Source organism: Mixophyes fleayi, chromosome 2, assembly GCF_038048845.1.
Source record: "Mixophyes fleayi isolate aMixFle1 chromosome 2, aMixFle1.hap1, whole genome shotgun sequence".
NCBI lineage: Eukaryota > Metazoa > Chordata > Amphibia > Anura > Limnodynastidae > Mixophyes > Mixophyes fleayi.
In genome coordinates, this window is record NC_134403.1 from 351,645,254 (window position 1) to 351,663,431 (window position 18,178).

The window sequence follows — 18,178 nt, forward strand, 5'->3', positions numbered from 1 at the left end:
TTGCAGTGTAGAACTTTTAAACCCAGCAGGAACGTACTTGGCACCAATAAACTGATTTAAAATATTATCAAAGATCAATATTGTATGTTGTATATTGGAAAATTACTGGATCTTGTTTATTTCCATTGGTAAGAATTGGATGGCAAATGTATTCACATTCACAGTGTTCCTCAGTCATTACACTATACTTCCCCAGTCCCAAACTGTTTCATGTTGAGATTAGGCTTTCAGTTTATTTTTATCTCACCAGTGTAATCCTCCGAGGCCAGAAAGATCAAAGGGATTTCTCATTACTTGATACAATTATCCGCTCCAAGATGCATGTTTGTGTGCTGTCTTTTTGTGTATCCCTCTTATTTTCTTTGATCTGTGTTTTCTAAAACATACCTTGAAACGTACCTATTTGTATGCAGAGGCTTTCCACTTTCATCTTCTAATAACATCCGTGTTATACAGATAGTAAGGTACCTGTGTTCATCAAAGATTTTTAACAATGAGTTTTGTTTTTAAATTCATCAGATTCTTATTTTCCTTTCTTGGAAACTGGAGAGTATATTTGTGGGCGGCTTAAGTTAGTCTCCAGGTAACATGCAACGGTGGTTCTTAATTTAATAACCACCCATCAATATGCACATAAAGCTCCTGGCAGCAATAAACTGGGTGATTACATCAGACAGTCCTCGTATCTCAAAATGTTTGGATTTTATGTGCCTCCATGTCAACACCTTAACCACTTGGTATTCTGAGCAAATACTGAGCTTAAATCCAATCTGGAGAAACGCTGTTTAACAATAGTTGGGGCTCCTATCTCAGAAGTGACCAGAGAGATGCTTATTTTCATGGTATCATTAGGGTGAAACTCTCCCTAACCTTATTCACTATGTGATATCAGATATACATAGTGTACTCCTGGAAAAACTTTATTAACTTGTACATTTTTCAGCTGAAAGTTGGTAACCTGGGGGGGATTCAGTGTTCTGCCGCTGGACATCACCGCAATGTCCGGCAGCGTACATTACAAGTTATTACGGTAAGGAATCTCTGCTCATTTTCATCGCCGCGACGTGCCTTCACAGACAGCTCCTGAGGCACAGGGCGTAGAATTGAATTCTCCCCTGTGAGTGTTAACCCTCTTCACATGTACAATGCATATTGGATCCTACGTTCTTAAACGCAAACAGCTCCTTCTTCCCTTTCCGCTACTTCTAAGACCTGTAGTTTGGGAAGGCACTCTAGATGGGTTCTGCTAATCGGATGTGTGCTTCTGCCATGCCAGTAGGCAGCTGTTAGGTCAGCTCTATCCATCCAGATATTCCGGTTTAAATGTTAGTTAACTGGCTACATATTTAATAAAGGTTGGATTCTGAGTTGTGTTGTATATAAAGGTACGGTATGCATATTTATTATGCACCTGTCTGGAAATGAGTAACTACTTTAAAATAGCATTAAAAAAACTGCATGCGCGCTATAGCTTTCATTGATTTGAAGCAAGCCCTGCTTGCACATTGTGAAGCCCTGCTCAGAGCTTCACAATGTGCATCTAAGTACAGGTGCCATTCAAAAGTATGGACACCGCTAACAGGAAAAAAGTTTGAAATAGGTGGCAGATCAGCCAGTGTCACTGTACTCCTACAATACATTGGCTAATTACAGCATGGTGAAATACATGGGTTTCTCAGAGTTCCAAGATATCGCTAAAACCTGTTTTCCATTGCTTAAGAGATGACGAGATCTGCCATGTTAATTCCATATTAGTCCATGAGGGTTCAGATGGGGCATTGAATATGCTAGGGCCAATGATCCAATGATCGTCGCCTCTCTTCCCCTCTGATTACCTCTTCTCACTCACGTATCCAAGACTTCTCCCGTGCCGCCTCCGTTCATTGCAACAAGCCCCATCAGAACATCCCCTAATCTGTCCAGTTTCAAACGGACATTAAACCCACGTTTTCTTAAAAGCCTTCCAGTCACCTGCTTAACCACCCACCTGTCGGCTACCTCTCCCTCTCTTCCTTTCTCCCCCCCTCCTCGACTCTGTCTCCGTTTCACCATTGTGTCTCTATGTCCCTTTAGATTGTACGCTCCTTTGTGCAGGGCTTTTTCTCCTCTTTTTTCCCACTTTTAACTTTGATCTCCAGCTACTCAGCCCACCTCCTCTTGGACCTTCTGCCCTCCCACTCCTCTCGCTTCTCTCTGTTCCTCTCAGTGGCTCTTAACCTGTCATCCGCACCCACCCCCTTGGGCTCAGGTTACCAGCTTTTACTGATTATCCCTCACTCTTTCTCTCTAGCTGTGCTTTGAGCTCCCAGAGTTATAGTGCTTACTGTTAATTGTACTGTGCTGTTTCACCTTGTACTGTGCCATTGTTTGTCTTTGTACGGCGCTACAGACACTTTGTGGCGCCCTAGAAATAAAAATGAATAATAATAATAGGGCAGCAGGCGGCCCACCGAGCCTTTACCTGCTCCCGATCTTATCAGAATCAGTCAACCGACTTTGGCGCCACAGTGCGGGGAGGTCACGCGGCATACCTGGAGGAGGAGGCTGGTCACTGTGCTCTCCCTCCATCCTCTGTGCGGACCCTTTGAAGGCTGAAGGGCCTCACAAGTGACCCTTTACCTGTGCCACGTTGCCCCTCACTGTGCTAAGGAAGGAGCTGTGTAGATGCGCTAGTGTAGGAAGTCTCACAGAAGGGGTGTATGGAGAAGAGACTCATTAAAAATTCCCAATTTTTCACCAACTTCTTTCTAACCTATGTTCAAAGAATAAAATGCGTGCGCTACTTGTCATTTATTAATTTTAACTATGCTCTTCAGTCTGAATAAATGTAAGACAATTGAAAGGAGTCTGGAAACAGCGGGGACTTCTTCTTTGAACCCGTTCCTCTTGTTGCCAACCAGAATAGTTTAAATAAAGCAATATTTGTCATAGCCAAGCACGCTCATTTTCTTATAATGAAAGTTTGCTGTACACTGTATCAGAGATTAACAGCGTGAAATGCAGAGGAAGCAGGACCTGAATTTTAATGCAGTGTAAACATATTTCTCAGGAATAACAAGTCTAAGGGTTGGTGTCGCTGAATATTAATGCAAAGGATATTCTCATCCAAGGTGTGTGATAGACAGAATCCATACCAAGCGGACTAAAAACATTCAGTCTGCAGCAGGTAATGACACTGTCTGCATGTCGTATACTTAATACTACACAGCCTAAAACTGGACGTTATAATCAGCTATTAAATAGGAAGTACTTGTTGTCATATTACACAGCTGATTATAAGTTGGTTCCTAATGTTGGGAGGTATAAAACCACTGCTATAGATTTGTATTTCAAGTTCCCAAAAATATCCGTCCAACTTTCGGGTTATTTTGTTTTTACAAAGTAGACAAAGTACATAGCAAGGGAACTCTAACAGCAGAAAACAGAACTGCTTACTAAAACTTTTCAGACCCATTTCTAAATAAATATTATAACAAATGTCACCCAAAACTTCAATTTATTGTAAAAAAAAATAAAAAATGTATTTTCTCTTCGTTTTACCTTTGTAGTCCAGTGGAAAATGCTTCTGGTTTTGTAATGCAGCGGGAATAAAGAAATATGCAAAGTTAGTCTACCTGCTGCTAAACCTCTCAGCCAATCACAAGCCTATTCCCATGCTGGCCACTTGTGATTGGCTACGGGGCTAAGGTCTCAGTCATTCAGTGCTGGGCCCATCAGCTGTTGTCTGGTTTTCTTTTTTATCATTGAATTATGATGAAGAGCGAAGAGAGAATAATTTATTCTATATTAAAGTGGTGAGCTGAGGGGTTTCAGATATTTGTTTGTTTGTTTTCTATCTTTAATTAAACTTTATTTTAGAACAGTCCTTCTTTTTTTTTGTCTAGGTTTCTTAGGGACCCTTGTCCATTATTCTGGAACTCAAGCTATTGTGGAACTAAATGATTCAGCACACATTGGCAGCCAGTGACTGGAACCGCATGCTGGGGCTTGAGAGTCCCCCGCTGCTATAACCTTCCTGCTTGCCAAACCCTGCACCGCTAACGCAAGGTCGGGCAGTCCCATTGAATTGTGGGATGATTTTGGTGCGATAAGGGGAACTTATTGCACAGGTTTTAATGGGCCCCTGAGTATAATGTTTTGCCAATAGAACTGCAGTAGGGTTAGACCGTATAACAGTTTGTTTTTGGTTTTTTTCTTTACCTACTCTATTGTGCAAAGGGTTAATTTTTAAGTCTGGAACACTGATACATAAAATAAGTTTTCCCTCATTATGTAACAGATTGTTTAAAGCAACTGATTTTGCATATTAAATATTGTAAAACAAAAACCCCATATAGTGCACAGATGAGAAAACGTTGCAATCTCTCCTGTCTGCAATCTGGTGCATCCGTTACCCCCCTCTAAGCGGCCAGATCCGAACCACATTCTCCTCTCTTGCCAGTTATTTTGTTCATGTGAGTCACATGGTGTCTGCACACAGTTAGTATCCACCGGCTTTCTTGTAAGCTTAGTCTGTACTATTGACCTCCTGCTGCTAGATTTCATAATACCAAGTCAGCATTTTAATGAAGAATACATCAGTCTCATTAAATTAAATTCATTTTTTATATTCCATTTAAGTGCATCATTCAAATATTTAAGAGGGGTTATAACACTCACTATATCCTATTAAAAATAACTATTTCAGAGAGTTCTATGTAACCACCAGCGTTTTACACACAATAGAAAGACGAGCTGTGATACAGACTCAATTTTGCTGGTCCAATCCGTCATTTTCTTTGTGATATTCCTGCTGATGCATGTTAGTGTGGCCGTGGCCAACACGTAGAGACAGCCACTGTGTGCACTGAAACCAACTTTCACGACAATGCATCTTATTTCACAAAGAAGCAGTGATCTCGCTGAGACTCTCTCCCACCGATTCACTAACAGTCATTATAAACAGGGTGGAAAGAAATTTACATTTTATTTTTTTTTTATTATTATTTTTATTGCACCTTATGGTGTTTTGCAATTTCCAACACGACCCATTTCAAGGGGTTCACAATAACCCTGGTTTAGCAAACACCTTCGTGCTGAGTTCCTGTGGTACGTAGATAGGCAACATGCATCAATCTCCGTCATTTAAGCTCTCTCTCTAGCGTATACTTGCCTACCTTTGTGGACCATGCAGCGGTGGGAGGAGCCATGAGGGCGCACATGGCATCATTAGACTCATTTAGCAAGACCTGGTGAATCGAATTGTGTCATAAAGGCCCCATCCCACCCTCTTAACTAGGAGGAGATTTGGGATCCACAAGGGTTACCTACTATTCTGGGAATATGGGAGCACTCTCCTGAAATTCAGTAGTCTCCCGGACCCTCCGGGAGAATAGACACATATACTATAGGGAACTCCAATTCCTGTTTATGTTAGCAAGTACACTCTGTCACTCCAACTTCTAGAAGAGGAGCAATTACATTTAGTTGTGCAGACCTTGTGCAATGGTATCCCCAGTTAATGTGCAACAATGGAGATTAATATTAAACATATATATAAAAAAAAAAAAAAAAAAGCAGTCGTAAAAATGGGACTCACACTGAAACCAAAGCTTTATGTGCCAAACATTATTTCTGCGCTGCCCCATCTCCTAGGTGTCTCTTTAATGAGGAATACAGTGCAGCCGGATGGCGGGCATGGTTCCAGGTGACTCATGCAAGCTGGGTGGCATTGTACACGAGTCCAACAATGTCCTATAAATAAAACACACATTTGTTTTATTAGTGTTGAGGCTCTGGCATGATACATTATTCAGTACCTGTTTTTTCTATTCGTTTGTGTCAGCATTGGTATTACATTTTGTGCTTTAGCGGCTCTTTGATAGGTGTAATAAGTAGGGAGACAGGATGATATTGTGGTCACGTTGTATTTGTGTAATAAACGATAAGCAGTGTCCGCTATTGTCTGTGATATGTTACTGCTGCCACACATGTTGTGTTGTTTATAATACAGTATTGATCCTTGTTTGTGTCCCAGTATATTACCCGAGATTGGATGGCAGATGTCTCTTTATACTGATGCTAGAAAGCCGTCTGCTTGTACTGGGATACATGCCCTAAAGAGATGTATAGTGTATTCGTAATTCACATATAATGCTGGCAATTGCTGCGCAAGGACAAGTAGGCAAAACTTGTTCTGCCATAAAAACTAAAAGTGTACAATATATGAAGACATTTGGTAGAGACACAATAAAACTTTAATATTATTATTATTATATAAAATAAAACTATTTTTTGGGTATGTTTGACAAAAGGAATTATCTACTACTCTTTATTTTATTTTATTTGTATTATTTTCCACTAAACTGGGTCTGTTCCTCTTGTTTTGGCCGTGCCACATCTGATTAGGTGTAAAATCCGGCCGGTCTATTTTAGACAGGACATCAGTGTTCGCGTTTTTAGGTCTGGCTCCGTTACACAAGTTGTTTTATGTCCAAGGACTGTATGAGCTTTCCTGTGTCAATCACATTAAATCATGTTGGCATATTCATTCTATAAAACCTTAGAGATGGTAACTGGGATGGCAGATCACAAATGCACAATTCTCTGCTGTCCTTGTCCATGATTTTATCCTGTATAAATCAGGAAGCCGAGAATGGCACAGACACGCTATTTACCGAGGTGTAAAAAATGAGCATTGTATTCCGCTTCCACCAGTGTTTTTAGTTATACTCAGTAGATCCATATACCGGATACAATTCAGTAAATCTTCATTGGTGTGGAATACGTCTCATTACCTGTAAACTGAGATCGATGATAACTCCGGTGTTGGAAGACACAAAATAGAAAATGCTGGTTGTTTTATAGAAAATATCTACTAATACCATTGGCCAATAAATATGTGAGATTTTTTCACAATTTGATGACCCCCCCCCAACGTGTCATAGCTACGTCCCCTGTAGACTGACCACACCACCTTCTCGCTGTCCCAATTCCAAAAATTAGAAAGTTGTGAGGAAAGCAACTCTGGATACTAGAGATGAAATTGTGATTGTGGATGGAAATCTCTCTTGCACAATGCAGAATCTACTATATAAATGCCTAGTGGCGTGTGTGAAAAAAAAACCAAACAAACAAGCTGCAGCGCCACCTGCTGGGCAGAGTTATACACTGACCTATATATTTCTTGAAGGATAAGTGACAGTTGGGAATGGTTGTTGGTTGCCGGGGGTGACAGTGGGGAGTTTTTAACACCTTAAGTAGCTTGATGAAGGATGTGGCGATGAAGATGAAGGATGAGGTGATGGAGAAAAATGATGAGGTGGTGACATGTGGACAAAACCACGTTAAAAAAGGGCGCTTGCGTCGGGAAGTAACACTCTTCCCCTGAGGAGGCCTGGGCTAGTCCCAAATGCATGACAAGAACCTTTTTAACACCTTAAGTAGCTTGATTTGACTATAATGCATGAGTATCATGGACGGGTTAACTTGTTCTTTATATAAGGTAACATCATTGCCATATAATATAAAGAACATGGGCAACACGGTGGATAAGTGGTTAGCACTTCTGCCTCACAGCGCTGGGGTCATGAGTTCAGTTCCCGACCATGGCCTTATAATTGTGTAGTTTGTATGATCTCCCTGTGTTTGTGTGGTTTTCCTCTCCGGTTTCCTCCCACACTCCAAAAACATACTAGTAGGTTAATTTTCTGCTATCAAAATTGACCGTAGTCTGTCTGTGTGTGTGTGTGTGTGTGTTAGGGAATTTAGACTGTAAGCTCCAACGGGGCAGGGACTGATGTGAATGAGTTTTCTGTACAGCGCTGCGGAATCAGTGGCGCTATATAAATAAATGATGATGATGATGATGATGAAGAACATTCAGGAATTAATGTGTAGCACTTTCAATACCGTGACGGAACATGAATTATTTGAAATCCTCTTTACATTTGTTGTCCAGTTGAGTGCAAACTGTTATGTATGGTCATTAGACACTTTTGGGTAAAGGTGGAGAAAAGAGGCTTTTGTGGGATTACTATCAGAAAGTCGGCGGTGTGCATGGAAATATCTCCGTACACGTACAGTGTGGCGGTATTGCTGCAGTTTCTTTTTGGCAAGGTGTATTGGGTTTGAGATGGTGGTGTTTGCGACAGAGCAGAAGTTTGCACCAGTCGATATTAGCAAAGTGCGGGCTGAGTGTGGGCATCTAAGGTCACAAGAACATAACGTGGATTGGAACTGGGGACTCCAGCACGCCTGCCTGCTCCAGTCACTGGCCATTGTCACTATGTTTGTACAGTCTAGGTTGGAGGAGTTGGACAGGACAGCAGAATTCTGGACCACTTACAGAATAGATGCTGTGTGAATCTATAGTCACCCATTGCTTCTATTCCGTACGTGGCCCGGAATACCACGGCCCTGTGCAGCTCCTACCACTGCACTGCGCTAACATTTGCACCTCACAGATGTCACCATATTGACCTGCTACCCCATATATACCTAGAGCTACTAAATCACTCTGTTGTCACCAACTGCTCTCCCACAAACATACCCCCTCATTGGTTTGGAAGGGGCACATGGCACCCTACCACTTCCCAACAGTGCTGGACAGTCCCTTTAAATCAGGACTATCCCGTCTAAATCAGGACAGTTGGGGGGTTAGAGAGCAAAATATAGACATGTGATGTCACAATACAACATTTGCTCTACAGTTTTGAACATAGATCTTACGGTCAATATCAATTAGAACTTACTATCGCATTGTTTCTGTCGTGTTAAGCTATTACATATGGGTTTTTGACATTATTTTCCATGAGTAGAATGTAGATTTTTGGACTATTTTACATGCTTGATTTACCCGTTACATCATTTCCATTTCAACCTTGCAGCATTAATGCGTGCGTCTGCCAGTTAACATTCTCCCTAGGTTGCTGAGAACTAGATGGAATGAAAGCACAGCTATTCTATCAGTATTTAAGTATTGGTGAAGTGCAGACCTCGCCATGTTTCAGCACAGTGGGGAGTCGCTCATGTAATGTTCAGCAATCTGCCAGAGACCCCATTTTTCGCCTGGATTCTCTCCCCACTTTACTGTGGAATTGCTGAACTGACAGAGCGAGCAGATTCCTGACAGCAGTGTATATAATAACCTGTATGAGAGCTATGAGCGAGCCAGGGTCTCAGCCTGATGTCTGAACACTTAATGTGTGACCGTGGAGTATGTGTGTTCTATGGACCTGTGCAATAATAAGATCTGTGTCTCCTTGTTCATTGGGACCATCCTCTGCCATACAACTAAGGATGCAGGGATGTCTTGCCATCTATAAATAGTGTTTGTAAAGAAATAATTATGAAATTTTAAATCTTGAAACACATTCATCAGGGTAATGTATAATTAAATCTAATTACTCACTTTTTAGTATGTTTCACTATGTCAGATGGAAGCACCTATCGCATACTTGCCAATTTTTTTCTAGGCGATTGGAGAGTAGTGACCTGGCACCGCCGGGGCCAAAATGATGCGGTTCGTGGCGAATCATGTCATTGAGGCCCCTGTCTTGTTCACTTCATTAGTAAGTGGGCCGGACGTGGGAGGAATGGCCTCCTCACCCCCTGTAGTTCGGGGGAACTCACCGAAATTTGTGAGTTTCCTGGACATTCCGGAGGAGTTTGTGAGGTATGACCTATCGTTTCCTACGTTTTAATAAATGGGACTTTTTAACCCGGGCCCACAATTATTAAACCCTGTTAGTAGGAGACAACAGCCTCTACCTCACACCCCTATGGAAATGTGTCTACACACTTCTTTTGGGATACCATAGAATGTACTATAGCAAGTTACATGACGGATGAGTGGGACACAGAAATGGAAAATGCTGGTTACCCATAGCAACCAATCAAATCCCCCGATTATTTCTCTATCACAGTTTAGTAAATGAAAGGAAACATCAGATTGGTTGCTATATGTTACAACACCTGTTTCCAGCACCGGTTCACATACTCAGTGTGTTAGTTTCACGCCATCAAATACAAAATTATTTGTCTGCTGTTCCATTTAAATGTTCCTACACAGTAAGTTGTTGTAATGTGCTAACTGTGTGGTATCCAAACGTTTGTATTGTGGCCCCTGCGCTGTGATCTATCATCTTGTCATGTATGTCAGGGTTATGCTCCATTTACTGACACCTGAAATATTCTTACCAGATGTTACACGGTTTGTAATGAATTTAGCCGTCATCAAATGTTCCAACCAAATTAATATGAAGAAAAAAAATAGGATGAGCAAATATTTAATCTGTTGGCTGCTTAGAATCTAGTGACCTCCGAGAGACACGAGGCACTTAATGGTTACTACATCCAAGGGTATTGATAGACTGCACTTCCATGAAAATTGGTCCAACCCACAGAATGGTTGCAATCACGGAATATTGATGTTGGGTAATGGAAAGAGCCACTAAGTCTTAAAGAAAAAAAAAATGTTATCTAATAAATGTTAATATTTCAGAGATATTTGAGATAAAGTGGCGATTGCGCACACCTGGCCTTTTATTTTTAACGTTTCTCTACCACCTACTGTAAGCTTTTATTAACGTTCACTTCCACCTAGCCTGGAGGAGCCATCACATGCAGACGTTTTTCCTGGGGCTTGGCGGATTCTGTAATACAGAACCAGCCAATTAATTATCTTGCCTCATTAACATGGCGGGTTGAGGGGGGACCAATCAGAATTCACAGTGCCTTGATTGCTGCTTGTGATTGGTTCTAGCAGCCCCCAATGCTCCTTTCGGCTAGGACGAAGTGGACATTGGTAAAATATTACACTAGGTGGAAGAGCTTATTAGTAAAACTTTGCAATACCACAGTGCAGCTTTAAATCTATTGAAAGATACCCCAGCAACCCTTTAAGTGTCTGAAATAATAGCCTGCCCAAAGCTACGTGGAAAATATGATGGCAATGCTGAAAATCTAATGATTTCTCATTGTATGGGAACGTAACAAACATGTTTTGAATTTTACATGGTGCTTTTTAATTTTAGATGGACCTTTTAATAATCGTACTTGCATGAATTTCCTTCATTACCTGGCAGTGTTACATTCATCAATATCTTCTGATAAGATTCCTTTTTTGATGTAGCAATGTTAAGAAACGCTGATGGTGTTAGCACTAATCTAATGTCCTATCCTCCCGGTGTAACCATTTTTATCAAAATAATATTTATTTTTAGTCGAAACGCAATTTATTTTGCAAATAGAACGGTCTTAACAGCAATCAAGAAATAATTAAGCAAGAAAATATATTAAGTGTTTTGGCCAGTAGCGGGTTCTAATAAAAAATATAAATGTAGCCAGTACACAATGAAAGATGATTTTCCACCCTAAGGAAACATCAGTGGTCTTTAAGGCATTTAGGTTCATCTGTCCATTATTCTTTTAAAGGGCCTGCTACATATTATGTTGGTAGCTATATCTCATTGATTTATTTATTTTTGTTTTGCAGTTGGAGAATTTGTGAGCGACGCGCTTCTGGTTCCGGATAAATGCCGCTTTCTCCACCAGGAGAGGATGGATATTTGCGAGACACATCTCCACTGGCACACAGTGGCCAAAGAGGTAATTATTATTATTATTATTATTATTATTATTATTATTATTAGTATTATCCTTTATTTGTTAGGCGCCACAAGAGTTCCGCAGCGCCGTACAATGCACAAACAGTAGACAGTACAGGGTATAACATTACTGAACAGTAAACAAAAAATACTGACACTTCAGGAGCTCTAAGCAGGCTAATGCAGTAGAGATGGAGCAGAAGAGCTGGTAAGGACACAAGAGGGAGCAGGGCCCTGCTCAATGAGCTTACATCCTAAGGGAGGGTGAACAAAACACAAGTACAGAGGTAGTGAGTTGGCGTATAAAGGAGGGGAGGCAGGGTTAGGTGGAAGGTGGGTAGGCTTTGAGGAAAAGGTGGGTTTTTAGTGCCCGTTTGAAGGAGCTAAGAGTGGGAGAGAGACGGATGGAGCGTGGCAGGTCATTCCAGTGAAGGGGGGCAGCGCGGGAGAAGTCTTGGATTCTGGAGTGGGAAGAGGTAATCAGAGTGGAGGAGAGGCGACGGTCATTGGCCGAGCGCAGAGAGCGGGCAGGAGTGTAATACAAACTGGCGCACGTACTTTAACATCTGCCATCACGTTCATCCAAGTATCCTCTCTTAAAGGAAACGTCCACCCTAGTTGTTTTTTGGATGATCTTCCACCTGACTAGCTGAATGAGATAGAGGTGCACAGCACTGGTACACCCACCGTTCCTTAAGATGCTCCCTCAAACTTTCAGTTCAAAGAAGTTGGATAATTCAGTGTTGCCACGGGCAGCAAATGAGGAGCCACGAAAAATATCAACGGTCCAATGGGATCCGCTGACTCCCGCTTCTCAATTCTCCGTACAGAACAGCTTGGTGGGAATATCTTGGGAGTCCCATCTTTATGGTAGTGTCAGGAAAGTGAGCGGATATCCTCTTTATAACCATTGCAGGGTCACTTCTGTTTAGATTTAGAAAGTTCATCTGCAGATAATGCCAAAGTGTCAGTGTCCACAATATAAACCAGTGTGTACTGCTGAATACTTCTTATTGATACCAGAAATATGCATTAAAGTCCGTGTTGTCTGTTCGTGGATATGGCATTTTTTGTCTTTTTAAAACCCTTTATTGGAAAAGGATCTGTTTCTGTGTCCACATTGTTAAGTGTTAATCAGGAAAAAAGTGGACATTAGAACAGACAACTGGACTTTTGGGATCATTTCATTCCTGACCCCAGAGCTAGGCTGGCAGGAGACAGGGTCTTCCTTCATTGTAACCCACTAAAAGGCTGCTCATTAGCATAAAATGCCGCTGGCACAGATGAGGAGGGAGATGGATAATAATGCTGATGGGTAACAAGGGGGGATTTCTGGAATTAACACAACACATTTTTTTTGTTAATTATTCCAATTATAATTTAATAGCTTCCTCTTTTTTACTAATTTTAAATGCCTTACATTGGATTAAATCTCCTTTCTAATAACAATATAAATATGAAACGTTTGGATTGGGCAGCTTTTTTTTTAAATCTTTTTATATAGTACTTTTTAGAAATACATTTACAAATATATACTTCACAACACTCTATCCCTGTTCCTGTCTATGTTTATCCATGTACTGTTAGAATGCTGTTTATGTTGTTATACCCCTTCAGTAGAGTATCATTCTTTTTGTCTCTGTCTCTTGAAGACAAAGAGTTGGGACGTTCCCCTCCCTAAATTTGCTCATAGCATGCATAAAGGGTCAGTATAAAACTATTGTCTGATAAATTAAGCCAAGAAACATTTTGAGATTAGAATGTCCTTAAGATATTTTATGTGGTAATATTACTATGTAACTAGGACATTTTCCATAAAGCAATTCTTATATATTGTTTCATTGTATGACCGCTAAGAGTTTTCCCCCTTCCCTCTCTGAATATGTGGTAAGACAGCACTAAATGTAGATTAGGAGAATGTTTGAGTGACTTACTTATGATCTAAACAATGTTTATTAGAACAGAGGAGATGAAACAATGGGACTGCTCTGTACAATGGAATGTTAACATATTGTTATATGAAGGGGGAGGGGCAAAAGCTAATTTGCATACACAAAGTAAATTCTGGTCTTTATGAAAGTAAGGCCATTGCTTTTACTCTCTAAAATTGCACTTTCTTAAGCTGCCTATAGACGCCGTGATTTTCATAGCCAATTAAACTGTTTCACACGTAGTCGGCCTCAACATGCAGCATTTTTTAAAGCAAAAAGACCACTGATTTCCAGCAACGTTTGAGATCTGTCCGATGGTTATCGGGACTGACGGTAAATTCAGTCATCTGACGACCTTAAAGTCTACACATAACACGTTTATCTTCTCATTGCCTTCTATGTACATATCAGTCATTGTTTATAGTAGATGCTTTGAGTCCTGACTTGTAGGTATGTTTATAGACTGGGAGTCATATTGTGACAGAGCGCTGCCGCTTTTCAGTCTTGCAGTGAGAGAAGTATGAGTCTTCACGACTACGGCATGCTCCTGCCCTGTGGCATAGACAAGTTCCGGGGGGTAGAGTTCGTCTGCTGTCCCGCCGCTGATGAAAATGACAACTTTGACTCTGCTGACGCTGAAGATGACTCTGATGTCTGGTGGGGAGGAGCCGACGCGGACTACGCCGATCGAAGGTGAAATAATAATAATGTACATATGTGATTTCCATTCACAGTCCACTCATGAAAGTCCAACGCAGACTTGGATGGACTACGGGCTCGGTATACTTGGCATTGCCAATAAGAGCCCCCCATCCCTTACTGCAAATTTCACCATTTTCATATTTTTCTGTATGTTTTATATAATGCTTTAACCAGAGAAAAAAATACCCAGCTTTCATTTTGTGTTTGAATTTTGCATTAAATAAGTACGTTGTGTGTGTCGAAATCTTGAACTTTGTTTTACACAAGAAAGAAATGATGTATAGCGATGACCTTTTTGTTTAGTGAAATCTAAGATGCCATAAAGACTTCATCCATAATTAAAGCTGAACTTGAAAAAAAATAGATAATAAATGTAAAATACTACTTTGTAATACATTGATTGAATTATTTAGGTGTATACTCATGTCTTTGGAAAACTAACCTAGTTCTGTCTTGTGCCTCAGAATACTGTATCGTTATTGCTGTGATGGGGCAAAGTGGTTGGTATTGTTCTGTATATGCAAAGAAATATCCATTTCCATAGCATTTTATTGTCCTTATGCTGACCCCACAGTCACTTTACTACTATATATCCTGTATTATAACCTATACAACATTATATTAGAGTTAGTTTTTCTCATAGCCTTCATCAAGGCTTTCCCATTTGACTGCTGATTCAATTCTTGACATCGGAAGTTCTCGTATAAATAGTTTAAGTGCAGTCTTTTTATAAGCCTTTTTAAATAGTTTTGCATTTACACACAGTGGAAGCAGCCATTTTTGTGGGCTGAACCTCCGAGTGAATTAATAGGCTGCCTTGTTGGGAATATCGATTTATCCAACAAGACTGCTGCCTCTGTGTAGGTGACCGTCCCACTAGAAGTCACGTTGTCCCTGTCTTTGTACGTTTGTTAGACTGGACAACAACACGCTTCTGAGTAACTTGTCATTATACAAGGAGATGGTTGTCGGTTTGACTATTTATGTTACGGAATAATGTTATTTCACAAACATGTAATTTTGAGAATTACCCCCTCTTAAATTAAACAGATTTGACGTCTTCATGTAATCGTACAGAATAATTACTTGTTCTTTAAGTGCGGACAACATGGAACTGAGTCATGTTAGAGAGTATTTTTATTGGTCAGGGGGAAGAAAACCTCTTCTAGTTTAATATATTCCACTAAAGTACAGGGTTACCCAGGGAAAGTCATTACTTTCTCGTTAAATCTTATTATTGTCTTCAGAATGACATGAAAACAATATGAAAGGGAACATACCGATTATTTAGAAGGAAGGTTTATTTCAGTGTAATTTTTCGGCTAGGAAAAGTGACCCAGCCATTGGCTGCTGTTTAAGAATACAAGTTTTAAAGTATGCTATTGTGTGATTATTCAGATCTAAAAGACTTGCACCACATAGACCGAGCCTTAATAATAAAATAGCTGCAAGCCTCGTTTCCATTCCAAGATGCATACTCAGAGTGTATTTGGTGCTGGTTTCTGTACCAGCATTTCCTCCAGGTTGGTAGGTTCAACTGTGTCACGTGACCATTAGAGGCCAATCAAAACCATCCTGATTCAATTACTAAACAGGTGTAAACGCAGTCATTGACCAAATTAAATGTGCATCTTGGATAACCATCTATTAAGTGTAAAATAGTTATTAAACAAATAAAATCAAAATTATAATACCATTCTTTTATATTTGAAAACCTGTGAATTTTAATAACATATAGATGCACATATTCAAGATGATATAATAAAATTCCAGTAAAAACACAGCAATTATTCAACTATACATATGTATAATATACATGGCTCTTCTAAGGTAATGACAATAATGTTTATTTGTTCTATAATCTGAATAAACTGCATGACATATAATGGAAAAAATAGCCACTTATTATTCAAAAGGCAGCTTGAATCAAATTGTCTCTAAATCTAATCCCCTAGTAAACACTGTACCTAATATATAACATATAAGTCATATGGCTTTAAATATGAAGAAAATTAAATATGTTGTCCTACCTACAAGCATCAAAATGCGTATTGCAAATATACCAACATTAACAAAGGGGTGAGATATGCTAATGTGCAATTAAAATATAGTTTAATATATAGTGCGAATATAACTGGTTTCATGAGAATATTACAAAAAGACTTCGATATATAAATTAAAACGGAATTACCACAGAGAAGGTTTATTTATTTTTTATTTAAATCGCAAGTTAAGTAAGCTTCTGATCATTTTTCTTAGCTGTCGTTCTTCAAATCATTACTCCTGTTCAAAGTCTCTTTGGCGGTTACAAAACATGGCTGCCAAAGACACAGCCTTACAGCTCTCAGCATGTCATGGGGAAGAGTAAGGGGTGTGACACAGAACCTGTGACTGTGGTTGCCATGGTAGTCCATGACACTGCAGAATTATTAATTGCAGGCTGAAGAAGCAAACAAAGGAAATGGTAAATAACATTCCTTTAGCCTACAGCAGTGATAAGAAAAACAGTCCAAATGAAGCCGTTGATTCTAGCATCTTTGAAACATTGTGCCAAATTTATAATTTATGAATCTATATTTATAAAGCTTCTTATTTGAGGAGGAGCAAATTTGTATCCCCCACTATCTACTATTTGTATTTCCGTTATGATTTGCCAACCTAATTGAACAATTACATGTTTGGCATCAAAGCAACGTTTTGCCAGAAAAGATTCATATATAATACAGGTCTCTGTTCATTCCGGCTTATAATTCCTTATTTTACTTTTATGTTCAGACAGGTCAGTATTTATCTTTAGGCTTTTCTGGCCAACGTAACACAAGCCGCCAGGGCATTCCATAAGATAAATGTCCTTGTCACTTTCACATGTACGAAATCTGTGGATTTTAAAAATAGCTATAGGGAGAGTTACATATTCACCCTTAACGATAGAACTACAGATAGAACAGAAAATAAAAGATAATGTACCTGATTTAATACATGATAAAGATGGGGTTTTTAATGTAATACTCTATTCATAGTGAACAACCGTACAACATAATATATTTTAAACTCTTCCATATACTTTTGTTTTTTAGAAGTGCTGTATGTTTAGGTTCACATTTATTCAATCATTTTCTCTTTTTATGTTTTTATTATTATTATTATTTTATTTTTATTTGTTTTTAGAAAAAAAAGTCTGTTCTTGGCTTAGGTATAATAGGTGCAAGTTGATTCATATTATATTCTGTTTCAAGAAACTTGTCCATTGGTTTGCTCGTCATACTTAGAAACATTATCTGTACTTCTTTTGGCCCAGTGGTTCCCAAACTTTTGCAGTCCGCGGCACCCTTAGAGTCTCCAAATTTTTTCAAGCCACCCCTCCAAAATAATTACTGAGCAGTCCTGTTTTAGAAGTAGGTGGGTCAAAAAATTGTAATAAGTATTTAGGTCACTTATTTAGTTGTATGCAAAAATGCCCCCTCCGCATCCAGGCACACTGCCCCCCTCCTCTGCAACCAGGCACACTGCCCCCCCTCCTCTGCAACCAGTCACACTGCCCCCCTCCTCTGCAACCAGTCACACTGCCCCCCTCCTCTGCAACCAGGCACACTGCCCCCCTCCTCTGCAACCAGGCACACTGCCCCCCTCCTCTGCAACCAGGCACACTGCCCCCCTCCTCTGCAACCAGGCACACTGCCCCCCTCCTCTGCAACCAGGCACACTGCCCCCCTCCTCTGCAACCAGGCACACTGCCCCCCTCCTCTGCAACCAGGCACACTGCCCCCCTCCTCTGCAACCAGGCACACTGCCCCCCTCCTCTGCAACCAGGCACACTGCCCCCCTCCTCTGCAACCAGGCACACTGCCCCCCTCCTCTGCAACCAGGCACACTGCCCCCCTCCTCTGCAACCAGGCACACTGCCCCCCTCCTCTGCAACCAGGCACACTGCCCCCCTCCTCTGCAACCAGGCACACT

The 18,178-nt window shown here is 40.3% G+C and overlaps 1 protein-coding gene and 1 long non-coding RNA gene across 2 annotated transcripts in view; one reads left to right on the top strand and one right to left on the bottom strand.

The window, feature by feature from the left end:
- Positions 1-18,178, bottom strand: part of LOC142139481 (uncharacterized) — a 928,167-nt gene that overhangs the window by 608,371 nt on the left and 301,618 nt on the right. The gene's annotated exons all lie outside the window — the stretch shown is intronic.
- The window catches only part of APP (amyloid beta precursor protein), a 183,888-nt gene that overhangs the window by 110,165 nt on the left and 55,545 nt on the right, over positions 1-18,178 (top strand). The window contains exons 4-6 of the mRNA XM_075198369.1: positions 11,477-11,589; positions 14,022-14,212; positions 15,137-15,192. Of these exons, the coding sequence (XP_075054470.1) occupies positions 11,477-11,589; positions 14,022-14,212; positions 15,137-15,192 (360 nt within the window). The remainder of the gene's footprint in view (positions 1-11,476; positions 11,590-14,021; positions 14,213-15,136; positions 15,193-18,178) is intronic.